This window comes from Sciurus vulgaris (assembly GCF_902686455.1).
Source record: "Sciurus vulgaris genome assembly, chromosome: 6".
In the NCBI taxonomy this organism is placed as follows: domain Eukaryota; kingdom Metazoa; phylum Chordata; class Mammalia; order Rodentia; family Sciuridae; genus Sciurus; species Sciurus vulgaris.
In genome coordinates this window covers 59,511,674-59,539,588 of record NC_136466.1, presented here as the reverse complement: position 1 = coordinate 59,539,588, position 27,915 = coordinate 59,511,674, and the positions used below count along the sequence as shown (strand labels likewise).

The 27,915-nt window shown below is 32.5% G+C and overlaps 1 protein-coding gene across 3 annotated transcripts in view; it reads right to left on the bottom strand.

Annotated features, from left to right (window-relative positions):
• The window catches only part of ADAMTS19 (ADAM metallopeptidase with thrombospondin type 1 motif 19), a 303,272-nt gene that overhangs the window by 212,685 nt on the left and 62,672 nt on the right, over positions 1–27,915 (bottom strand). For all 3 annotated transcript variants that reach the window (XM_079145927.1, XM_079145925.1, XM_079145926.1), the window contains one exon: positions 8,937–8,980. In XM_079145927.1, coding sequence (XP_079002053.1) covers positions 8,937–8,980 — 44 coding nt within the window. The remainder of the gene's footprint in view (positions 1–8,936; positions 8,981–27,915) is intronic.

Here is a 27,915-nt window from a genome sequence, read left to right as displayed (position 1 = left end):
AAGCTAGAATGATTTTTCAGTGTAAACAATACAGTTCTATCCAGAAAGAGAGTAGAGAGATGAACTCAGTAATATCTTTTAGTATTTTCAGTCTCTAAAGTTCTGTGTGCTCTAGGTGCCACAATGCAAGAAAAAAATGCCACACTGCTGTTTAATGAAAATTAAGCTACTTAAAAAATTGGCTTAACCTCTTCTTCTCACCCAATAAAAATGATTACTTCTGCTGAAATGTGGTTTGGAGAATGTATTGGTGTTTGGAAAGGGAAATGTCTGGAGATTCTCACATGTGAAGTGTCGACGTAAAAGGGTTATTTAAATATGTTTTAGTGTCTGGATGTGTTTCTTCTTGGCAGTTGCTTCCTGGGTGGCCTGTTGGCCGGTGTAAGGATTCTCAACTTCATAAAATAAGAATACTTAGAAGTACACAGAAGAATAAATTCTATCAATCATTCCAACCTGCTCAAAGACAGGAAAAGACATTTGTTAGAAATATTGAAGAATCTAAATCTTGGCAGTAGAATGCCAGGAGGCATGGGACAGCATGCAGCTGGGGCTGGTGATGCAGGATGCACAGCCGCTCTCATTAACAAGTATTAGAAAAATATTCATATGATCTGCTGGAAACTATGTTAATCAGCATCCATGTTTTCCAGCTCTAAGTATTTACAATTTTCCAAACTTTATAAAGTCCTTAAAAAGTTTTATGAAATACATGCGCGCGCGCACGCACACACACACACACACACACAAACAACACACACGTGTGATCACTGACTACCTCCACTGATTATCAGTCATTCCCAGTACATGGAAGAATTTCTCAAAGAGGATTATGCAGAAGCCTGGGCTTCTAAAACCCTTTGCAGTGTGACCTCGAAGACCTTTTAAAGAGATGTATGCAACATCTCTTTAAACATTTTAACATTTTAAAGAGATGTTGCAACCAAGTCAACATTTGCATTGATGGAGCAAAGGCTATGGTAGGTAAAATTACCCGGCCCCAATCAAGGCAATGGCACCAAATTTTAATGTCATTTATTTTTCACTGCCATTCCCTCCTAGTAAGGAAAAATACCAGTTTCACTTTAAAAATATCATGGGCGAAGCAGCACAAACTGTTCATTTGATAAAACCTGAACACTTGAGTTCATGCATTTCTAGTATTTTGCATGATGAGAAGGAAGTATAGATAAGGCATTTCTGCTGCTCACTAAAACATGATATTGCCTCAATGAAAAGTCCTGTGAGGTTATGAGCTGAACTAACTGGTTTGCATAAAGTACAACTTTTACTTGAAAGGACATATCTTACAAACACACATAGGTATTCCAATTTTGATATTTGGCTGACAGATAGCCCAAAATGAAAAAGGTGAACCTGTCACTCCACAGAAACCACCTGATGGTATTATTTGGTCAATTACAAAATACAAGCTTTCAAATGAAAATTAAAATACTTTAAAATGTTTACCACTATGAGCTTGACAGCTTCTAACACTTAAAGACTTTCTGATATCAAAGGTGATCTTAATAGACATGACATCTGTAGCTATCTCCATTCATAGTCACTGAAAACGTTAACATTTTTTCCTACCTCCCTAAACTAGTACTTCTCAATTGTCCAACAATTAATCCTAAAAAACCGCTATGAGCCAGGCACAGTGTTGCACACCTCTAAACCCAGAGGCTCAGGAGGCTGAGGAAGGAGGATTTCGAGTTCAAAGACAGCCTCAGCAACAGTGAGGTGCTGAGTAACTCAGTGAGACCCTGTCTCTAAAGAAAACACAAAATAGGTCTGGGTATGTGGCTTGCTGACCAAGTGCTCCTGAGTTCAATCCCCAGTACCAAAACAAAAAACAAAAATCAAAAAACCTCCATGATTAAAATATTAATTTAGAGTATAAGGTAAAAATAGATATTAATTCAATAACGTATGGAAGTTTATTTACATGCTTTTGGAATTCACATTCCACAAAATTTGAAGATACTACCACTTGGGTTTTAATGAACTTTCAAAGAATTTACACAACAATGTGAAAATACATCTCTATTTTGCAACTACTTATCTAAGTCACATCAGATTTTCCTCATACATGTCAACCAAAATAGCACAAAGCAAAACTTATACATGGAAGCACATATGCAACCCAAGATTCCAGCTCTCTCCTATAGAACAGCTATAAGAAAATTTTCAAAAAAAAAAAAGAAACAAAACCATTTCTCCTATTTATTTTGTTGTGAATAGTATACTATTTTTTTAATAAAAAATGTGAAAACTATTATTTACGATAACATTAGGTGACTTTATTTTAAATAAATAAAATGCTTTTTAGAATTTTTCCATTTTAATTTCTAATATGGTTACAACTATAACACATGTAAAAGATTTTTTGAGACATTAATTCCCAACACACATACATGTATGTAAACACATGCATGTATTTATTCACACACACTACACAATGTGGCTTCTTGATAATCAACTAGATAATTAATTTATTCCTGACTGATAATCATTACTGTCCTACAACATGTCTTTTTTGAAAATAATACTGTTGGTTATATGTGCTGCAAATACTATATATCATTAATTGCAAGATTCAATTATTTGACATTATGTCCTAAAACCAATATCTTAGAATTAAAATATATCATAAATTTAAAAAAAAATTAATAGTACATAAATTAATAATATGTCTTAAAAATCAAGGACAACTGAAGGCACCATAAAACCCATGAAATATGGCATATCTTCCTGGATAGAAGCTTGTTTTTATTTTTCTTTCATTTTCATGATGGCTTTTGCTATGCAGACATTTTATTCATATAGTTAAATCCATTAAACATTTTCTTTATAATATTTACTCTTTAAGCAACCTGTCTCTACCTCAAAAACAAAATTATTTTTCCTAGAGTTTCTCTTATTTTTAGAAATTTAAGACATATGGCATTGATTTCAACCTTTTTGCACATGAATAATCATCTTAACATCATTTATTGAATAATCCCTAACCTAATGAATTTCCTCACATAGTAATTTTCAAATATGTGCAACTTTATTTTCTTATTTACTTTATACTATATCTTCATATCTGATACAGCAGATTCTCCTTCCATATTTTTTCTTCACCATAGTTTTGGCAATTTTTAGGCTGTATTATTCCCTTTAACATTTAGAATCAGTCTATCAAGTTCCTTTAAAACTCTTATTACAACATTTGTGGTATGCATTTTATCAACAGACAAATTTGAGAGAAATGAACATTTCTATTTAGTCTTTCAGACTAAATAAGGTTTAGTAAGGTTTCTACTGAGTCATGTCTTTATTGAATTGTAATATGGACTATGATGTTTTTCATTTGTCTTTCATATTGGTCATTACATATATTCCAAAGTACTTTATTTTTTCCATATATTAAATAGAATTTAAGTTAAATTTATCACTGCCTATCACTGGTATATAAAATACAATTTTCTTATCACATATTGATTTGATGTCTAGTCAGTTTGCTAGATTCTTCTATTAATTCCCATAACAATGTCATATTCTGAAGGGTATTTTTCCTTATGTAGATAATCACATCATGTGCTTTATTGAAAGGGGTGATAGTCCTAATATGTTATTGAATAAACTAAAAATAGTAGAATCTTCTCCTTATTTCTAAGCTTGAAAGGAATGCTTTGCTTTCAATACTGGGGATTGACCTCAGGGTCTTGCACATGCTAGGCAAATGCTCTCTACCACTGAGCTGCATCCCCAGTCCCAAAGCAATGCTTCCAAAGCTACACTATTGGGGGGAGGAGGGGATATTTATGGATTTTTTTTTTGTAAGTAACTTTCACTGATTAATGAAGTTCCTACTTTTTCCTATTTTGCCAAGATTTTTTATCATAAATATGCTTTGAATTTTATGAGACATTTTCTTTGTCCAAACAAGATGATCATATGGTTTTTATCTTTAAATGGAAATTGTAGTTGTATTTTAAGACTTTTAATGTTAAACTACCCTTGCATTTCTGGAATAAATCTAGAATTAAATAGCCCTACTTAGTTACTTAATATGTGCACACACACATACAATGAGATAATATCTGCTAATATTTGGTTTTGATTTTTTCCCCATTTCTTTCCTAAGCAAAAGTGGTTTATCATTTTTGTTTCTTACATGATCCTCTCAGGATTGTCTAGAAATATGTATGTTTTTAATACCTCTGTTTCTGTTCCCTAAAATGGTTTGTATATTATTGAATGATACATTTTTGGAATTTTGATAGAAATCATGTGTAAAATAAATACAGCTTAGTGTTTTCTTGGGAAGATTTAGATACGTTTATTCAATTTTAATTGTTAAGGGAAGGTAGGAACTTTTGGATTGAGGTCTAGTTTCTCAACTAGAATTGATCAACTATGATTAATGACATTTGTTAACACAGTCTGTGTATACTACTCTCTCTATATTAATATATCATAGCACCAATTTATGTTTTTTAAATCTAATCTCAATTTTTTCATGAGTTCTCAAAAGTAGCTATAGTGCCAAAATTATTCATCTGACTGTCTAAACATTGGAGAACATCTTACTTCTTTATCCCTTCTGTATAAATGATGGGAGAGATTATTTATTAGAAAGTCTATTGATTTTATTTGAATGCTGTAAAAATTAATACAAATTTGTTCTCTTGAAGTTCTGTGGCAGTGGACCCAGATCTTGTGGCCAAAGTCAAGGTGCAGGAAGGGCTGTCTGCGTTCTCCTCTGGAGGTCAGGGGTAGACATCCCTTCTTCTCCTTTTCCATGTTCATATGTCATATGTTCATATGTCATGGTCATATGTCACACATGGCTCCTCTTTCTTCAAAACCAGCTGTAAGTTACCTCCTGACTGCATTTCCTTGTGCGTTTAAAGAGTGATCCCATCTCCCTCTAATTCAGAACTCACATTTCCCCTCTTCACTTGTAAGGACCCTTGTGAATACACTGTGTGTTATTCCACCATATTCTCTCTATTTTAAGGTAAGGTGAATCACAGTCCAAATTTCATCCACAATCCTAATTCCTGTGGATGAAATTTCTGACTATTATTCTGCCTGCCATGGAAAAGTAAGGTAGTTTCACTCACATTACACACCATATTTCATCCAATATTATATTAAACATTTTTGACTGAATTATGACAAAATAAGCAATTGATTGTGAAATGAATCCCAATTTCAGAGGTGTTAAAAAGTATACACACTTTAAAACTGATGGTTGATTAAAATGTCTAATGGAATTTTTTCTACCAGTATCTATAATTCTACCTACCGATCTACCAAACTATCTCCCTCACCAAAACTACAGGAAAAACTATGTGATAGATGGTGTAGTAAAAGTGGCTTTTGCTTTTTACCTTTAAGTAGCTTTTCAAATAAAAGTTTACATAAATAACTACCATTTATCAATGGAAGTATCTATATATAATACCTCATAATGCTGATGAGGTCCAATTCACTTAAAATGAATTTTTATTTTTCTTTTGAGTTAAAAGAAAAACAGTTTTGAAATTATAATAATAAGATATAAAATTTATTTCTGGGTATTTATATTTGCTCCAATTTTATTCTATAACTGTTCAGATATTCTCATAGCCATTATTTCTAGTTATATTTGTCTCTATTATAGGAATACACCGTGATATAAAAAAAAGATGATTCTCATTATAGTCAGGAGAACTTGGATAGAAGCCCAGCATTACCATTTACTAACAGTGATGCCTGCAAATTTCTAACTTTTCCTCAGGAAACAAGGGGAAGTGCTACAAGCTGCTGGACACTGAGTGCCAATTAACAATGAACCACTTTGCAAGTGCTATTATGAGGTAGATAACATAACCTGCATTTAAAAGTTGTGGAACCCAAGCTATCAGAGCATTAAACAAGTGCCACTTTCACATAAGTAATAATCAGCAGTGTAACATGTCAAAATATATTCTACCAAAAAAGAACAAATTTTTTAAAAGAAAATGAAAAAATAAATAAACAAGTCTAGATGTCTGACTTAAAATGCATGATCTATTTTCTTTATCTCACAGCTTTTTTCGTCTGTAAAATAGTGATGATAATAAAACTTAGAGAGCTCCAAATCTGAGGCAATTAAATCAGATGTCTGGGAAAGTATTATTGGAATTTTAATTTTGCAGCATAAAGTTTACTACTGCTCTTAAATACAGGCATTCTTCTGCATTCATAACTCAAGTTAATAAAACAAATTCAAAACTTTTGATTGCTATCCTTCCCTTCTTGCTGTAGATACAACAAGAGTATGGAAAATTTTTGTGTTAAAGTTACCATTTAACCCCATATTATCCAAACCAATAAATATAAAGTCTACTTCTCTCTTTCCTCCTTCCTCCCTCAGTAATTTTTGTTTTAGCATCCAAAGTGGAATAGGCTAAGTTCATATGTTATAAATTAAAGATGAAAGAAGGCATATGCTGACTTCAGAAAAGCATCTGATAAAAACACAACCCTTTGCATTATATAGGGAGATTTAAAAATGTGTATAGATAAAGATGTTATGGATTTTCATTGTAAATTTATTTTGCTATGTTTTACTAGAAATTGCAGCATCCAAAATGATTAATAAGCTATTTGTGTTTATTTAATTTTGTGTTTTAATTTTGTTTGTGTTTATTTAATTTGTGTTTATTTAATTGTTTTGCATGTGCCACACACTTACATGAGTTATTTAAAGTAGTCAAACTTTTAAAAACTACAGTCATATCAAAATTGAAAAAAAAAAGAAATTCATTAGTAATTAACTTTATAAAGCATCTCATGGTGATACAGCTCTCCTAACAGATCTGCATAAGAATTGTAATCATTTTTTAAATTTCTCATTGACATGCAATAATTGTTAACATTTATGAGGTACAATATAATACTCTGATGCATATACAATATGTAATGACCCAATTTGTTTAATAATTTGTCAGAGAAAATTTTTAACACTCTATGAATGATGATGTAATTGCTACATATACTTCTTTTCTTGTGAATGAATATGTAAGCATTAGGGAATATTTCTATGTCTTAATAACAAATAAAAATAACAAATAAAAGACCTAAACTGGTTTAGATGATAATAAGATATATTGGCTCACACATCAAGACGCCTAAAATCCTTAGTCTGAACTTCAGGGGTGAATGATGTAATCTTTCAACCAGGTTATCCAGGAGAAAGGCCTGTTCATCTCCCCATTCTGCAGTATAGGTAGTCAGATTCATCCCAATGCTGGTTTCCTTTGTGGTTATAATCATCGGAGTTGCATTTCTCTGATTATTATATATACGTACAGTGGGAACATTAATGAAACAATCTAACCATTAAAATGTTCCCTTCTTCAGCTCAATGAAACCACCAGAATGGAGGTCACATATCCCATGCAGGACAATCCCGTATGTGAATGGCTTAGGTGGATTCCTGAAGTGATCCCTGGATAGTCCTGGGGTAATCACAAAGGCATTGCCTGACTTGGTCACTTCTCTCATTTGCTCAAGCAAAGCAAGACCTTGATCTCTGCCCATACTAAAGAGGGACTGTTAGGAGGGGAAAGATAGTACAGCACTTAAGTGTAAGAAAAGGTACATATTTTGAGACTAGCTTTAGTGATGATCAAATATTTCCATAGTTAGGGTGACTAAAACTACTTCAAGTTTTGATTTCTGGAGATTCATACAGGAAGAGAAGAAAACTGCAGGAAGCAGGTTAGGAGGATCATCCTTAAATCAGTTCAGCTCTTCCCTGGGGGTGTAGTTCTTTATGCTAATGGCCCCTTAGGAACCAAAAATTCCCATCATTACCATATTCCCAAATCACCTCATCACCTTCTACTTTATACTATTATAACTATTTTCAACATTTTCTCTAAGATTTTAAACATAGGAGGTTCATGGGAATTTAAGTTAAAGGAACTAGTTTGAATTACTTTTAAAATACCCATAAGGATCTATTCAATTTTATTCCTTTTATTTATTGTTCATTACAATGAACAAATGACACCACAAAGATGGCTAATTTGAAATATTATCCTTCAGAAATGAAGCTCACTAGATATGCCAATATTGGATTCTGACTCAAATACATTTTACCAATTATACTTTTTTTTTTTTTTTTTCTTTTTTTTTTCTTTTGCGGTACTGGGGATCGAACTCAGGGCCTTGTGCTTGCAAGGCAAGCACTCTACCAGCTGAGCTATCTCCCCAGCCCTCAATTATGCTTTTTTATATAAAGCTACAAGACAAAATTGCAAAAGAAACATAATAATTGGGTATATTTGGACAGTTAAATTTATATTTATGTAGATGCATTTATTTTAAAATATAAGCATAGAATCATTCTCTCAAAATTACAAAAACTGTGAGTCATAGATTCTACTGGCTATATTGCTATGTTTTAGGGATTTTAGGTATTCAATTTAAGAGATGGAAAATTTGCTGCTATATGTACAGAGAATCCTCTCAAGGCAGGCAAATTAGATGGACTTTCTTCTGATATATTCTGCAAGTTAACTTCAACCACATATGACAGAAAATAAATCAATTCTGCAAAATAGGCAATCATAATATTGTTAATATATTTTGCCCTGACTTACCAGTAAGAATGCAACTTTATCAAATATGTGTTTATCTTTGTGAAGATAACAAAATGAAATGATGATAATCTTAAAGCATCATTTAAAAATTGTATCCATAAATAGCTAATACATAACTTAAAGAGATTCATTAATAACAGAAATGTCAACCAATGATTAAATATATAAGTGAAATATATGTTTCTTGAACATTCTAAAAGTATTTCTTTAAAACTTTCACACCAAATAGTTTCTGATATTTAAACCATCCATATGTTCAAAGTTTCCAGAACACTCCAAAAGGTGAAAAGGTTGACACACACTTACCAACAGTGTCACAGGGTTCATCTTTATGTACACAGAAATCTTTCCTAGAAAGAAAAGTAGAAAATCAAAGTAAAGATAAAATGAAATGATGTAACCCATTTGTGTACAATGAATCAAAATGCAGTCTGTAAAAAATTAAAAGCTAAAAAAATAAATAAAATAAGTAAAGATAAATTTATTTGCACAATCAGTAGATATCATGTGACTCATTTTAATAGTTATAATTAATTAAACCACATTTTACCTCCAAATATTTAATAAATAAAATTCAGAATAAGATTTAACTAGTCATTAATTCTAAGAAAATAGAAGATTAAGATTTCATGGTATGTTTATATCTGATTTTATCATGAGACATTATGGTCCCTTGTTTGGAATTTTTGCATGATTGCATGCTTTATTTGGATATGGCTTTCATTTGTAAAAATATTTAAAAATCTCTGCTTCATATAACAAAAATATTTTTCAGATTGAAGTTTTAAATGTAAAGAATAAAATTTAGAACATAACATGTTATATCATTAGATTGAAAAAAAAATTTAAAGACCTACAATCTTTTCAATAAGGGTATGAGGAAATTAGTATTGTTACACAAGTGGAATCTGTGAATAATATTCTATAATTTTACTCTTTATTTTATCACTATATCTTGAAGAGCATTCCTTAGGAATACTTCACTCTTATTAACAGTTATTTAGGTTTTCATAGATCATAATTTAGTAGAAGTTAATAATTAAGTGGCTGTACAAAATCAAGACTTTTTATCTACCTCTCACTAGCTATGTAACCTTAGGCAATTACTTCACCTTCTTGTGCTTCAGTCACCTCATCTAAAACTTAGAGGTAATAATAACATTTATCACATAGTTTGTATAGTCAAATGATTTAACATATAAACATGTTTATTGTGTAAGTTGAATGAATTATTTCATACAAGCCATTAAAACAATGCCAGGCACAGAGTAAACACAGTCAATTAAGCAACTGACATTTGTGTGTGTGTGTGTGTGTGTGTTTCCATTGCTGCTATCCTGTACCATAACATAAGCAATTTCCTATTGTTGAGTTATATCTCTTTGAGCATTTAGGTTCTGTGAAACACTGACTATTATGAACAATACTACAACTATTCTTGTGTGTGGGGTGTGTGTGTGTGTGTGTGTGTGTGTGTGTGTGTGTGTGTGTAAAGGAAAAACCAAAAACTTTCTTTAAAAAGAAAATTCCTCTTTTGGTCATAGGATCCGAATGACACCCCTAAATGAAAAAAATGACTTTAAAATATTAGCATAATTCTCCCACCAACTCACCAATGATATCTACATTAGCAATTACAATGGTGAGTTTTCAGTTTACAACTTGTTTGGATCATCAGAAACATTTATGATTTGGTAAATATATATGATATCGCAAATTTCCTTGCAAGATTGAATTTAAGTCCTCTATTTGCAGCAGTTCCATCAATGTTTACTAGATTAAGCTATTAATTATTCTGATATGTAATTCTTTAATTTAATAAACAAATTAGCATTGGTTGATACATCTGTTGCTGAGGAAGCACTGCTGAAATTCCAGAGTGGTTATAAATTTTTTGACTTTTCCTTGTTGGAGTCTACTAATTTTGCTTTGTTTATTTCAAAGCTAAGTTATTGAGTACTTAAATTTTTTATTATTTACTTTAAATTACTGTGACTATTACTGTATAAAATTCATTTTTATCCCTTATATTTTATTTTTTAAAAGATTATTATGTCTGGTATTGATAAATATTAATATATCTGTAATATATAATTATTTGCTTAGATTATGTTCTTCATTTTCACTTCTAAATTTCATTTTCTTTGAGTCTCTTGCAAATAGCATATGGTTAAAAATTAAATCTATTAATGTAATATTCTTATAAGTGAATTTAATCCTCTCATTATTATTTTTATTACTATTTGGATTTATCATCTTAGTTGTGATTTCTATTTGCCAAGTTATATTTCTTTGTTCTTCTCTTTTTCCTTTTTCTTCCTATTTAGTTTTATTTTCCTCTCTTTTATCTGCTAGTGCTTTAAAGTAATAATAAATTGTGTTTACTGTATGGTTGCATTTACGTTTTAGGAATGAATCCATTAGTTTCCTGTTGCTGCTGCAAAAATTATGATTTGGTAGCAACAATACGTGTTTATTATCCTACAGTCCAGAGGTCACATCTGGGCTTTTTGCTGGGCTAAAATCAGCATGTTGGTAGTATAGTGTTCCCTCAAGAAGCTCTAAGTGAGAATATCTTTCCTTGCACTTTTCAACTTCTAGAGTCTGCCAAATTTCTTTTTTTAATTGGTTTATTATAATCATACATGATAACACGGTTCACGTGACATATTCATACAGATACAATGCATAACCTGGCCTATCCCATTCCCTATAATCCCCTTCCTTCCCCTCCTCCCTTTCCGATCTCCTTCGACTGGGCTACCCCTCTCAACTTCTGTTTTCATAAGATCTCTTTTCTTTCCTTTTTTCCCGCTGTGGCTTTCAAATATGAGAGAAAACAAATGACCCTTAATTTCTGAGTCTGGTTTATTTTGCTCTCCAGTTCCATCCATTTTCCTGTAAATGACATAATTTCATTCTTTTTGACTGAATAAAACTTCATTGTCTCTACACCATACTGTCTTTATCCATTCAAGTGTTAACAGAGACCTATGTTTGTTCTGAAACCCTGCTGCCCAGATTTCTTGACCTGTGGTCCCTTTTCAAGCCAATAGTCACATCCCTCCAAACCCTGCCCCCATTACCACATCTCCATCTCTGCCTCTCTTCCCCTTACACCCTGGGATTGGAATTGGGTCCACATTAATAATTCCGGATCCTTAACATAAACACATCTGCAAAGTACTTTATATTATATAAGATAACATTTTTTAAGGTTTTGGGAATTAGAGTATCAACATTTGGGGGGACATTACTTTGCCTACCACATGAACTTTAAATGTCTAAAGCTAAAAATTATCTTCTATAGTCTCCTCCTAAAAGAAAATATGCAAGGACATATTGTAATTTTGTTTTTATTTATTCATTTATTTTGTTTATTTGGTACTAGGGATTGATCCCAGGGGTGTTTAACCACTGAGCCACATCCCAGTCCTTTTTGTATTTTATTTAAAGACAAGGTCTTGCTAAGTTTCTTAGGGCCTTGTTAAGTTGCTGAGGCTGGGTTTGATCTGGTGATTCTTCTGCTTCAACTCCTGAGATTCTGGGATTATAGGCATTCATTGCCGTGCCTGCACATATAGTGCTTTTAATGCAGTCTCTTTCTCAATCTTTCATGTTTTAAGTCTGACACTGGAGTCCCATCTTGATTTTTTAAGATCTCAAACTAGATGTTTTTTAAACCGTCAGTGCTTATTTAGCATTTTCTCTATGTATTTAGAAATTGTTTCTTCAGTTATAATTTGTTTACTTTCTAGATAGCACATTATTATTTTTAAGTGCATGCTTTAGTGAAGACCATGAATAGTAAACTGCTCAGTTTTGTGTCCTTCATTTTCATTATTTTGCATTTTTTCATAGTAGAACAGCAGGTTGAGTTCATTATCAGCACACCAAAGGTATTCTTCATATTTTTCTAATTCTCCTAAATATTGATTAGAAGCCTACGATCACATTTTTTCTCTTCCTTCATACACTTGGTCTCTAGGCAGTTTTGATATTTCTTTCTGTCTTTGTAGTCCTTTGAATCCACCTAGAAGTATCTGAGTGCTGATGCTGTTTTTATTTCTCTTCTTTGATATTTGGTTTATTTTTCAATCTGAAAATCTGTGAAAACACAAAAACTATTGTCTCTGACGTTCTCTCTACTCTCTTACCCTAGAACTCCTTTAGGAATATGTCCTTTATGCCCTTTCTGACATCCGTAAACTCTCAGTCACTGTCTGCATTCAGACTGTTTCACCACTCTGTGAGGAATCCCTTGCATGTACTATCCATTCCACAGATGCCATCTGCAGCTACATCTTTAACTTGGAATTTGAAATTTTAAGTGTAAGTATCATATTTCTTTTCAGGAAATTTTATTTTTCCTCATCTTTCAAAGCAAATATTCTTCTTCCAAAATCATCTCACTCTCAAGTTTTAAAAATTTGTATTTAATCATGTAAACTTTTAAATTTTATAATCCCTGTCAATATTTTCTAAAATTATTAATCATTATTGTGACTTTTGGTCACAATAACAATGAAAAATGTTCTCATTGAGCATTTGGGAATTCTATTAAGAACTCATTAAGTTGTACTTTATTTGTATTGGCCTTGTGTGGTGTATGTTAAGAGTAGATTTGAAAATGGTTTCACTAAATGCTTCAATTTTGGAATCAATTCACGGAATTGAAGAACTAAGCAATCCTTTTTTTTTATCCTGAGGTCATGGATGAAACAGTGATTCCTTGTTGATGACCTGTGTTTGTTATCAGAGCTTTTACCACATCACTGTTTTACAAGGGGTCAAGGTATCTAAGAGTTGCAGTTCTATGTAATCATTTCAGGTCCTCTTCCAACTTTGCACAAATCCACATGGAAGTTGGAACCCAACAACCTAGATTCTTTGATGCAACGAAGTCCCTTAGGGAAGCTACCACAGTGCCTAGGCAGCTTACTACATTCCCTGCCTGCTCTTTTTGACGTGTGTGCACATAAAAGGATGCTTCACATATTTTTTCTATAATTTACAGATGTTTATAACAGGAACATTTTCTGATTGTTTAATCAGGCAGATAACCACATAATTAAAAGAAATGAACTTGATCTTGACCTGTCCTATGGCCATTAAATATAGTGAAATTAAAAACTGGCATATTGCTAATTGTAGAGCTTAATATACACAGAATCAAGCCATATAGACTTATTTTATTGTACTATTTTATCATGCAATAACTCTGACCAATTTCTTTCAAATTCTACATAACTATCTCAACAAGATGTTCATATTTACCTCAATTAACATTTAATATTTTCGCAGAGTTTTCAAAAGTTAGGAATCATATGTTATGTTATTATAAAAAATAATAATTGCTACACTATTGCTATTTTTTCTTCAAAAAAGATAGAGACAAAATAAAAGTGTGTGGATAGTCATGGGTATAAATAGACTAGAAAATTAAATATCTTAGTAATTTAAGTACTATAATAAAAATTAAATGTTAAAATCATTCACATTTTCTTCTGTCAAATGCTTCACAGATGATTTGATGAAAGAGATAGTAAATTCTTGATTTTAAGAATAATGGGGTTTCGAGGACAATGTTGAATAGAAGTGGTGAAAGAGGACATCCCTATCTTGTTCCTGTTTTTAAAGGGAATGGTTTCAGTTTTTCTCCATTAAGAATGATGTTGGCCATGAGCTTAGCATAAATAGCCTTTACAATGTTCAGGTATGTTCCTACTATTCCTATTTTTTCTAGTGTTTTGAGCATGAAGGGGAGTTGTATTTTGTCCAACGCATTTTCTGCATCAATTGAAATAACCATATGATTCTTATCCTTAAGTCTATTGACACGATGGATTATATTTATTGATTTACGAATGTTGAAACATCCTTGCATTCCAGGGATGAACCCCACTTGATCGTGGTGCACAATTTTCTTAGTATGTTTTTGGATACGGTTTGCCAATATTTTGTTAAGGATCTCTGCATCTATATTCATCAAGGATATTGGTCTAAAATTTTCTTTCCTTGATGTGTCTTTTCCTGGTTTGGGTATGAGGGTGATATTAGCTTCATAGAATGAGTTCGGTAGGGTACCCTCCTTTTCTATTTCCTGGAATATTTTGAGAAGTTTTGGAATGAGTTCTTCTTTGAAGGTTTTGTAGAACTCATCTGGGAATCGGTCTGGTCCTGGGCTTTTCTTGGATGGTAGATTTTTAATGGCTTCTTCTATTTCATTGCTTGATATTCATCTGTTTAAATTGTGTATGTCCTCCTAGTTCAGTTTGGGAGGAGCATATGTCTCTAGAAATTTGTCAATGTCTTCAGTAATTTCCATTTTATTGGAATACAGATTTTCAAAGTAGCTTCTCATTATGTTCTGTATCTCAGTGGTGTCCATCATGATATTTCCTTTTGCATCATATATTTTAGTAATTTGAGTCTTCTCTCTCTTTCTCTTTGTTATGTGGCTAAGGGTTTGTCTATTTTGTTGACTTTCTCAAAGAACCAACTTTTTGTTTTGTCAATTTTTGAATTGTTTCTTTTGTTTCGATTTCATTGATTTCAGCTCTGATTTTAATTATTTCCTGTCTTCTACTACTTTTGCTGTTATTCTGTTCTTCTTTTTCTAGGGCTTTGAGATGTAATGTTAGGTCATTTAGTTGTTGACTTTTCATTCTTCTCTGGAATGCGTTCCATGCAATGAATTTTCCTCTTAGTACCGCTTTCATAGTGTCCCAGAGATTTTGATATGTTCTATCATCATTCTCATTGACCTCTAAGAATTTTTTTATCTCCTCCCTGATGTTTTTTGTTATCCATGTTTCATTCAATAGCATATTATTTAGTCTCCAGGTGTTGGAGTAAGTTCTCTTTTTTATTTTGTCATTGATTTCTACTTTCAGTCCATTATGATCTGATAGAACACAAGGCAGTATCTCTATTTTTTTTTTTTTTTTTTTTTTTTTTTGCATTTCCTAAGGGCTGCTTTGTGGCATAACATATGGTCTATTTTCCAGAAAGTTCCATGTGCTGCTGAGAAGACAGTGAATCCGCTCGTTGACGGATAGAATATTCTATATATGTCTATTAAGTCTTGATTGTGTTATTGAGTTCTATGGTTTCTTTGGTTGGATTTTGTTTGGAAGACCTATCTAGTGGTGACAGTGGTGCATTAAAGTCACCCAGAATTATTGTGTTGTGGTCTATGTGATTCCTGAAATTGAGAAGGATTTATTTGATGTACAGGGATGCACCATTGTTTGGGGCATAAATATTTACTATCATTATGTCTTCCTGGTTTATGGTTCCCTTAAGCAGTATGAAATGTCCTTCTTTATCCCTTCTAACTAACTTTGGCTTGAAGTCCACTTTATCTGATACATGGATGGAAACCACTGCTTTTTTACTGAGTCCATGTGCATGGTAGGTTTTTTCCTATCCTTTCACCTTTAGTCTGTGGATGTCTTTTTCTATGAGATGAGTCTCTTACAGGCAGCATATTGTTGGGTCTTTCTTTTTAATCCATTCTGCCAGTCTATGTCTTTTGATTGATGAGTTTAGGCCATTAACGTTCAGGGTTATTATTGAGATATGATTTGTATTCCCAGTCATTTGGCTTATTTTTGGATTTTAAGTTGGCTTGGTTTCTCCTTTGAGTGGTTTTTCTCTAAGGTAGTTCCTCCCCTTGCTGACCTCCATTGTTGTTTTTCGTTTCCTCCTCCTGGAATATTTTGTTGAGAACATTCTGTAGTGCAGGCTTTCTATTTTAAATTCTTTTAACTTTTGTTTGTCATGGAAGAATTTTATTTCATCTTCAAATCTGAAGGTTAGTTTTGCTGGGTATAGGATTCTTGGTTGGCAACCATGTTCTTTCTTTCAGAGCTTGAAATACATTGTTCCAGGCCCTTCTAGCTTTTACAGTCTGGGTTGAGAAGTCGGCTGCTATCTGCATTGGTCTCCCCCATATGTAATCTGCTGCTTTTCTCTCATGGCCTTCAAAATCCTATCTTTATTTTGAATGTTATGCATTTTCATTATAATGTGCCTTGGTGTGGATCTGTTGTGATTTTGTGCATTTGGTGTTCTGTAAGCCTCTTGTATTTGATTTTCCATTTCATTCTTCAGGTTTGGGAAATTTTCTGATATTATTTCATTGAATAGGTTGTTCATTCCTTTGGTTTGTATCTCTGTGCCTTCCTCAATTCCAATAATTCTTAAATTTGGTCTTTTCATGATGCCCCATAGTTCTTGGAGATTCTGTTCATGATTTCTTACCATCTTCTCTGGGCAACTTTATTTTCAAGATTAAATATTTTGTCGTCATTGTCTGAGGTTCTGTCTTCCAAGTAGTCTAGTCTTTTGGTGACTATTCAACATTGTCCTCGAAACTCTAGTCAGGGCAATTAGGCAAACCAAAGAAATTAAAGGGATATGAATAGGAAAAGAGGAACTTAAGCTGTCACTATTTGCGGATGACATGATTCTATATTTAGAGGATCCAAAAACCTCCTCCAGAAAACTTCTAGCCCTCATCAATGAATTCAGCAAAATAGCAGGCTATAAAATCAACATGCATAAACCTAAAGCATTTTTATATGCAAGCGACAAAACAGCTGAAAGGGAAATGAGGAAAACAACCCCATTTGCAATAGCCTCAAAAAATATAAAATACCTGGGAATCAATCTAACCAAAGAGGTAAAAGATCTCTACAATGAAAACTACAAAACATTGAACAAAGAAATTAAGGAAGATCTTAGAAGATGGAAAGACCTCCCATATTCTTGGATAGGCAGAATTAATATTGTCAAAATGGCCATACTACCTAAAGTGCTATACAGATTCAATGCAATTCCAATTAAAATCCCAATGACGTACCTTACAGAAATAGAGCAAGCAATCATGAAATTCATCTGGAAGAATAAGAAACCCAGAATAGCTAAAGCAATCCTTAGCAGGAAGAATGAAAACAGGGGGTATCGCAATACCAGAACTTCAACTATACTACAAAGCAATAGTAACAAAAACAGCATGGTTTTGGCACCAAAATAGACAGGTAAATCAATGGTGCAGAATAGAGGACACGGACACAAACCCAAATAAATACAATTTTCTAATACTAGACAGAGGTGCCAAAAATATGCAATGGAGAAAAGATAGCCCCTTCAACAAATGGTGCTGGGAAAACTGGAAATCCACATGCAACAGAATGAAACTAAACCCCTATCTCTCACCCTGCACAAAAATCAACTCACAATGGATCAAGAACCTTGGAATCAGACCAGAGACCCTGCATCTTATAGAAGAAAAAGTAGGTCCAAATCTTCAACACGTTGGCTTAGGATCAGACTCCCTTAGCAGGACTCCCATAGCACAAGAAATAAAAGCAAGAATCAATAACTGGGATAGATTCAAACTAAATAGCTTTCTCTCAGCAAAGGAAACTATCAGCAATGTGAACAGAGAGCCTACAGAGTGGGAGAATATCTTTGCCACTCATACTTCAGATAGAGCACTAATTTCCAGAATATATAAAGAACTCAAAAAACTCTACATGAAGAATACAAATAACCCAATCAACAAATGGGCTAAGGAAATGAACAGATGCTTCACAGAAGAAGATCTACAAGCAATCAACAAACATATGAAAAAATGTTCACCATCTTTAGTAATAAGAGAAATGCAAATCAAAACTACACTAAGATTCCATCTCACCCCAATTAGAATGGTGATTACCAAGAATACAAGCAACAATAGGTGTTGGAGAGGATGTGGGGAAAAAGGTACACTCATACATTGCTGGTGTGGCTGCAAATTAGTGCAGCCACTCTGGAAAGCAGTGTGGAGATGCCTTAGAAAACTTGAAATGGACCTAACATTTGGCCCAGCTATGCCACTCCTTGGCCTATACCCAAAGGACTTAAAATCAGCATACTACGGAGATACAGCCACAACAATGTTCATAGCTGCTCAATTCACAATAGCCAGAATGTGGAGCCAACCTAGATGTCCTTCCATTGATGAATGGATAAAGAAACTGTGGCATATATATGTGTATATATATGTATATATATATTGTAGGCAAATGGTTGAAATTGGAGAATATCATGTTAAGTGAGATAAGCCAATCTCAAAAATCCAAAAGATGAAATGATCTCACTGATAAGTGGATGATGACACATAATGGGGGGTGAGAGGGGGGCAAGAATGGAAGAAGGAGGGACTGTATAGAGGGAAAAGAGAGGTGGGAGGGGTGGGGGGGAAGGAAAAAAATAACGAAATGAATCAAACATCATTACCCTATGTAAATGTATGATTATGCAAATGGTATGCTGTTACTCCATGTACAAACAGAAACAACATGTATCCCATTTGTTCACAATAAAAATAAATAAAAAAAATCATTCTAGGTGATGTCAAGGTCTTGGGCAACTGCACAGAACCCCATAATTTATGTAAATAAAGTAACATTTTCACAGTATATTATCCTTTCATGGACACCCTGTTTACTCAAACCACTTGCAGAGTTGGTGTAGCAAAACAAGACTATGAAATGACCAAGAGGTTTGCTGTTTGGTCTTTCATCATAAAATGCTTGAAGTAAACAAATTTGTGCCAAGTCTTAGTGAGTTGGAAAAAAAATAAAAATAAAAATAAATAAATTTTAATCTGCAAGTGAAAAAAAAAAAAAGAAGAAGAATGGGGAGAAGGGTCGAGTTGGCAGATAGAAGTTAAAACACAACTTGAAATAATATCTTTTTTAAACAAGCCTCAAAGGGACTTGTATAAACTTCATTTAAATCACACCCAATATTTAACAATACCTTTATCATTCTGCAGTTATAAATAAAATATTAAGTCAAGTATGATAGCTTATCTTATGAATTGCTTCATGAGGACCACTTGGAGATTTATTGTTTGTGCAGGTTTCTTAGCTGGGTACACTTCACCCTTATTTCATTAGGACTTGAGTAAGGCAGGGACTTGGGCCCTCCTGAGCATTTCCCCTTTCCCTTGCTTTGATTTGCTTTAGTAGCCATGACTTTTCCCTCCAATATTTACCTTCCTAAGGTATTCCAAAGGTACCTTTGTTGTACAGAGGCCTACTGCCCACTGCACAGACCTCTTATCTAATGGGCAAAGGAGTGGACCATCCCCAAGATGCAGACAACACAATGCATGAAGAATGTGCTGTCCGTTAATTCCTGTGTGCTTCCAGACAACAGGAGACATAGTGTAACATATTTCCCTAGGGTGTATAAAGTTAAGGTGCTTTTCAATTTTTTGTTGTTGTTGTTGTTATGGAAAATCTATATACTAGTTAACCTATCCTGGATAATTAAAATTGGCTGTTGATATTTGATTCATTAATCTCCATTTAACTTTTGTGTAAAGAATAATGTTATTAGGATTACACATCTCTCACTGGTCTACTATGCTGACTGAATAAATGTGGCAAGGAGGATTTATTTTTGTTAACTACAGAAAGAAAATAGTAAATAAAAAAAAGAAATGTTGATTAAATAATCGGATTGTCCATCAACATTGAGAGTTTCAATATCTATGCCTTTTCTTGTTTAAAAAAGATCTTTCTGAAAACACATTCCAAAATTTGAAGTAATACTCCAGAAAAATGAGAAGTTACACTGAAATTTTAGCTTATGACCATTACCACTGTAGCTACCACTCCCCTAGCTTCTTCTGAGATATGCTAGAAGTTAATATACCCTTCAGTATACAAAATACAAAATGGATAACCTTAGGAGTCTAGGCAAAACAAGACTGCTCTCAATCATAACAGTTATTCCCAGGGTTATAACCAAGAGTTTTTAAAAACCTGAGTGGTTCCATATCCCTAACTGAGGTAATCCACCACCCCATTCCTACCTCCCAACATCTGTACTTTAGGAAGCCACCTTCTATTACCCGATATTATTTGGTCAGAATATTCCAGTCATTGACTTCTCATCACAGAATTTGCCCCTATGCCTAAACCTACTTTCTCAGAGGGTATAAAGTGGATGATCTAGGAAGAGAATGTGAATGGCCCTCAGTCATCTAATCCCAGTGGATGAGATTCCTTACAGTTTCCCTCTTCATGTCTTCCCTTATGCATGTTTTTTAGTTCTTCCTTTGACTCTGACAACTGCACAGACTTCTTTCCCACCTATCTAGATGAGGGAAAAAAAAAAAAAAATCTACCTCTTCTGGTACTCAAATTAGGCAATGTATATCTCTGGCTCAAAACTAAATCCAAATGATATTAAAAAATATATTTCATTATAGTGGCATAATGTGTCATAGTCTGAACATAATTATAGATGAAGAGGAAAGGAAAAGATTTTCTAGCTTATTTATGATTAGTAAATCACAAAATACTTACAGTATTTGTCTGCAAAGGAAACTTTAGAAATCAAAATTTTCAGAGCTACCATGCCTAGAAGCACAGGTTGGGCACTGCACAATCTAGGGGTATATATACATATGCAACAAAGTATATTGTTCCCTCTACTTATGTGCAGTGCATAATCTCTTCCATTAGATGTGATGAAATTCACCAAGTCTCTTCTATGCCAAGCACAGGATAGAAGGAAGGACACACATGTAGATAAAACAGTCTTCTCCTCTGAAGGCACAGGAGAGGATGACACATATAAGGTTCTTAGGGTCAGTGAGAAAGAAGCCTAGGAATTGTCTTAAATAGTGGAGAGTTCAATTTTTCCATCTTTGCCAGCAAACAAATGGAGAAAGAAACACCCCAAGAGATGATATTGAATAAGATGGTAATGCAGCAAATCAAAGCATCACATAAAATCAAATCTTCACCTTAAGGCCAAGAATCACTGAGTGTAAAGTATATTCAGATGTAGAGGAAAAGAGATTTTATGTGTTTCTTCTAAACATATAATACATCATATCATGATGCATGAGGCTGCAACATGACTATTTGATTTACATAATGAGAACCAAGGGATTTCATCTGTAACTGAACAGCATGATAAAACTATGGCAAAGGCACTGCTCAGTGTCAAGGTCTTGAAGAGCCTTATACAGCCAACTCCTATTCACTTTGCAAAAAAAATGAATAAAGCACATTATTTAAAAAAAATAAAACCCACACATTCTTTTATCCAAAAGCCCTGGAAGTATCCTCATTAAAATTGAAGAATAAATTACCAGCAGCATTAATAAACTTCAGCTAAAACAATAATTCATAATCTTAGATTCTTAATTAACAGTTTCCTTTTAGGACCAAAATAATTTATTCCTAACTTAAAACTCAGGGATTGTTCTTGTGGGGTGAGGGATAGAGATCTGTTTGCTGCCCAGACCTATATGCATGTATTCTCATTCTGGGATCCTGTCGACTCTGCATACGGAGTCTGCATAGAGTTTCATTACATGAGTTTATGGAAATGATACAGTTAGACTTCGCCAACTGGGAAGGCCAATAAATTCTGTGTAAGTTCTGATTTATATTGGAAAAAAAAAGAAATGTAGTCTTAATTTCCAAGAATGAAGATGCATCTGAGAATGAGTCTCACTGTGGAGTTTTATAGTGCCCTAGGATATACCTATAAATGAGTCATTCAAAAATTATTCTGTGATTTGTATTAAATCAAGATTATTTCTGCCATTTCCATATTTTATTAAATTTTCTATCTTACTTGCCAATGGCATTCATTTGAAACCAACTTTCAGAAGTGTTGTACATAAACCAAAAGCATTTCAATAAATATGAAAGGCAAAAATACATCATAAATAAAATTGAATTTTAAATTAAAGAGTATTTTCATAAGACAGAGGCTTATGCTTTCTCTATGATTTCAGAGAGAAATGTGAAAATTATGCTAAGAAATCACAGAGTTGACAGTTGGGAAAATGTTTTATGTTTTCGTTATTACGAGCCCACAAGCACTAGGTCAGCTTTAAACTATTTACTTTATTGTATCACACAGAATAATTTGACAAATATATTACCTCAGATAGGTTTGGATTTATAAGAACATTATGCATTTTAGCTGAAACCAAAATTAATCCCTGAGCTAAATGTCTTTCCCAATGATGTGTTCTCATAACATGAAAAATTTAATAATTATCTAAGATGAGCTTTCACTTGAAACTGAACCTGGTTGAGTTTAGCCTGACAAATACAGATAAGAACATGAGATCCATGGAGATGAATATTTTTCTGATTTTATTTTTTACAACTTCCTTATAAAGCTAAAGATCTGACCACCATTAGGTCTATGCTAACTAATAAGGGATGTCCCCACCCATGACAATTACACATAACATGCATTTAGACTTTTCTGACCAAACAGTACTAAGTCACTGAAAAATAAAACATTCCCTTTAGTGAGTTGATTTTCACTGCTTTGGCCCTGGAAGCAGAGATATGGAGAAAGAGTGATCCTCCAGAGAAGTTTTGCCCTGCAGGTGAGTAAAGAACAGTTTGTCAGTGTCTACCAATGTCTTATATATGCATACCTTTTGAAAGAGAAAATAGTTTTTAACTATCCTAAAAAAAAAATAGTTTATCTTTGAAACTCCTTCCAAATGATGCAGTCCCATGTGAATGTATGAGTTTCCTGTGGCTGCTATAACAAGTTAAAACAAACTTAGTGGCTTAAAGCAAAACAAATTTGTTATCTTATTGTTAATAGAGGGAAGTTGAATATAGATATTTCTGGGCTAAAATCAAAGTGTCATCAGGGATGCAGCCTGGAATAGAATTTACTCTCCTTTCCCAATTCCGGATACTACCTGCTTCCATTGGTTTATAATCCCTTTCTGCATATCAAAGCCAGCTGGGTATCCTCCAGTACCTCTCTCACTCTAAAATTCTTCCTTCTCCATATCTTAGGTCTCTTATTATTACATTGCACCCTCTCAGATAATGACTGAATAATCTCCCCAACTCAAGATCCTTAATCTAATCACATATGCAAAATCCATTTTGTCATGAAAGGTGACATACTCATGGGTTCTGAAGACTAGGACATGAATACATTCAGGGGGCATTCTTCTGACTTCCACAATGAATCACATGAAAAGACTCTGGAGTCATAATTTAAAGCGAAAAAAATATAGAAAGAATATTGTGCATGATACAAAATAATGTTCTTTGCATACCAAGTGTTACCATGGGTTACCTTAGGGTAAGAGAAGGGGAGTAAGTGTTGGGTAAATGTTAATTTATTATAAATATTAAAGTGTTTATCTTTTGCCATGAAAATATGCTTGTATTAAAGAATATGTTTAAAACTTTTTAAACTTTCACTACGAGAATACGTATCACTTTGAAAAAAGAAATAGAATTATACTACATTTCCTAGAGACTATTTCAGCACAAGCAAATGTTTGAAATAGATTTTTAAGGGAAAATGTGGATTATAAACTGTACATAAAATGAGGATTTTGACTCCAATAATAATGTTTGTTTCATAACTGGACTGATACACTACGAGTAATTTTAATATTTTTTATGTTTCTTGCACATGTGAAATATATCACACTACTCTTTTTTCTTGAATTTCTCCAAGAATACCTGTGTACAGCTAGGGAAGGCTAGCAACAAAGGAGGTAATGATGAAAAGTGGTTAGTTAGGAATGTTGATTTTTTAAAGCTTTATCATATAAAAAAAAACCTTACAATTTTAAGAGGAGTCTTAAAGGTTTTTTTCTTTTCAGTGTTTTGAAGAAAAAAATAGAAATAAAAATGAAATTAATGTCACAATATTGACAGGGAGAAAAAACTTTCCTGTAAATCCCAATTACTTGAAATGTTGTGCTTTTTAGGCAATAAAACAAGAAATATACTAAAAATGTTAACCATATTTCTCCCTAAGTAGTGGGGTTATAGGCTAATTTTTATCTTTATTCTTATATTTGACAAATTTTCATAATGAACACTGAATTCATAGTAAGTAAAGAAAATACGATTTATTAATCAAATTATGATAATTATCTTCTTTAGTCCAAGAAACCATTATTTCCTGAATCTACTATAAGAAAGGAAGACAGACTTCATCAATCTAGAAATAAATCTATAGAATTCATACATGTTTCATATAGTCTAAAGTTTTATTTCTCTGTATTAGTATGGTGGTCAATTCAAGTGATAATTTATGGAATCATAATTAGTCATAGAGATTGCTATGGCACTACCGATTTTTAAGCAATATATTTAACATTATAAAATATATATTTAAGATCCTTCTTGAGCTAAAACATTATAAATATGACATAAAATATTCAAATTAACATGGCAAAAGTAGGTCTATGTCTTCACTGAAAATCATAAAAATGTTCATTAAAATAATATTTGCTACTGTTATTTTTATAGAAGCAAATCATTCAAAACTTTTTTGATACAGTCAAGCAAAGTTTAAAATTTGTTAATATGACTAAGAAAAAAGCTCAAAGCCATAAACAAAATAAATTTTAATGTAAGTTGCCTTCCTAATTAGAAGAAACTAAAAATAAAACTGATTAAAAATGGCCTGTATATTTAATCACATTATCTTTCCAAATCTATCCTATCACTCTGAAATTCCATTAAGAGGAGCTCTTCCACAGAAAAATGTATGGCTTTTTTAGATACATTTTAACAATTTTATTAACAAAATAATTTAAATTAAAAGAATGTAGAGATCTGTGAAAATAAAAGGAATTTAAGTTTTACTTACTCATTAAATATTCTGAAATTAACATAGGTTGTATTTGCTGATAATCCTGTAGAAAAACTAGTATGGTCATTATTTTTAAAAAAACGTTAACTTATTTTTCCTTTTAAAAAAGTATTTAACCCAATTTTTTTATTTAATTAGATATAATTATATCATATTTTTGTCAGTATCAAGTTAAATACAGACTATCAAGTTGAACAATCTCCAATGAAATACATATAAAGCAAAACAAACTTGATGAATTCTCAGGAAGAAAAGACTTTACTGTGCAGTACAGAGAATGTGTTCAAAGTTTTGCAGGAGGAAAAGTCACTCTTACTCTTTGAAAGACACAGTTATTTCTGGTGGTTCTTTTCTTTCTCCCAGAATACACAATATAAACTTTTTATTGAGAAGCTGATAATATGAATGATTCCTTTATTGATTCTGATAATAAAGTGTCAGATAATTATATTCTTTGAAAATAATAAATCCCTGGAGGTCATCAATCACTGAAACTGGCTTCACTGAAATTGGCTGTGAATTTCAGCATTTAGTCTAATACATTCAAAGCATTCTTCACTCCAAAAATAGGCATGGGATTAAAGGAGAAGCAATGTAGAAATACAGAGTAAAGTCAGAAAGTCTTCAAGTGTGTTCATGCAATACTTTCTGTACCTCCTGCCTTTTTTTAAACTGTTCCCTGTTTTTAATGAATCAAAAATAACAAAATAATACTAGCTATCGAAATTGCATATTCATTATGGGTCAAGCACAGTGTTAGATTTTTTAAGCACATCATTATAAAATGAAGATGATATCATGTGGACTAGATACTATACCCATTTTACAGAGGATAAACTAAACATCAGTGAGGTCAAACAACTTATCTGGTGACACAGCTTATAACTGGACTAATTGGGATTAAAAACATTGCTTATCTACATCAAGGGGTCTACTACTTTCCATTCACATTTTAATCTTCCTTTGAATTTTAAATACTTTCTAAATCAAATCTGCATTTAATTTTTCTGTTCCATTTTATAGGTGGTTATCATAGCCACCCATTTATTTACTCATTACTTTTTTATCCATTGATTTACTTAATGTTGAAACAATAAAAGCAGGTGAGAGCAAAATTCATATTACACAAAGAATAATTATCTGCCATTTTTAAAAAACCAGTTTATTTAGTCATTTGAAAAAGTTAAGTGTTTGTTCTTTGTTTTCATTATGTAGCAAATTTCATACCTAATAGACTAATAGAGTTTGGGAAGCAAGTTAGTCCAATATGAATTATTTATTCAAAATGCAATAGCTTTGCAATAACTTTGGCATACAAAGTGGACTTACATTCTTTATAACAAATAAAACTTTTTGAGTTTTAGTACTTTATTGAATTCTTCAGTAAACCTACAGTGAAAATCCCAGGGCAAATAAGGCTGACTCTACAGAAATGGGAAGTGTAAATAATTAAATAAATTTTCCCTGGATGTAGAGAGCTAACAGAAGAAAAAGGAACTATTATTCATTTCACAATTCTGAAATGTCATAAATTTCACAAATTATTTTCTCATTTAAATTAATCTTAACCTATTTGTAAATTACAACTAGTAATGTTTAATATGCTACAAATTAACTCCCTAAAATGTTCTAAATCAGTAGAGGTTACTTTCAATAATGAATGTTGACTCTCATCTGTATCTAAGATAATGTAGGATAGAAAAATAATTTTATAAATAAGGAAAGTGAATTTTAGTCAGAGGTTGACAAAACTATCAATTAAAAGCTTTTATAATATAATCATACAACAAAGATATTTCTGATATTATGCTTTCCTTATCAATAATAATTTATCCAGATTCTTATTCAATTATTTACTTTTGGAAAAAAATTAATAAATATTTGCCATTTACTAGGTGTTACATTTATCATCCTCTAACACTATCCTTATTTTATTAATAAAAAGAGACTCAGGACAATTAAAGAGCTGAAGATCACTAGCTAATACTTGTAAAAGCATAGATCATTTCAATTATTAATTTTTGCTATTTAATATCTGTCAACAGTCAAAGCTGCATGAACATCTTTCACAGTGGACAAGGGCAATAATCTTGCAAATGGTTGAAAACATCAACCAGGTTCCCTTGTTAGACTGTTCTTCACAATACAACTAGAATTGCCTCAGTTTGACACAAATTCTCATTGCTCTCAGATGAAGAAAAAAATATCTTTATTGTGTCATTTACAATCTGCATAATCTGGACTTTGTTTTACTGTTTGGACTCAAATCCTATGGCCATAGTTTTCTGCTCCATCCCTGCAGGTCTTCTTTCCCTCTCATTTCAATTTATCCTATGCTTTCTTTTAATCAACTCTATTGTGGTAAAATTTACATAAAATGCACAAATTCTGACAAATTTTGAGGAATGTATAAGCCCATGTATTCAAAGCAAAATATACAACATTTCCATCACTACGGAACTTTCCCTTGGGTGTGCCTGTTTGCAATTTTCCCACCCTCAGAGCAGGCAACATCTGAAACCACAGATTACTTCTGCCTGTTCTAGAACTTTATATAAATGGAATCATCCTTCCGATCTGTTTTAAATTTGACTTTTTC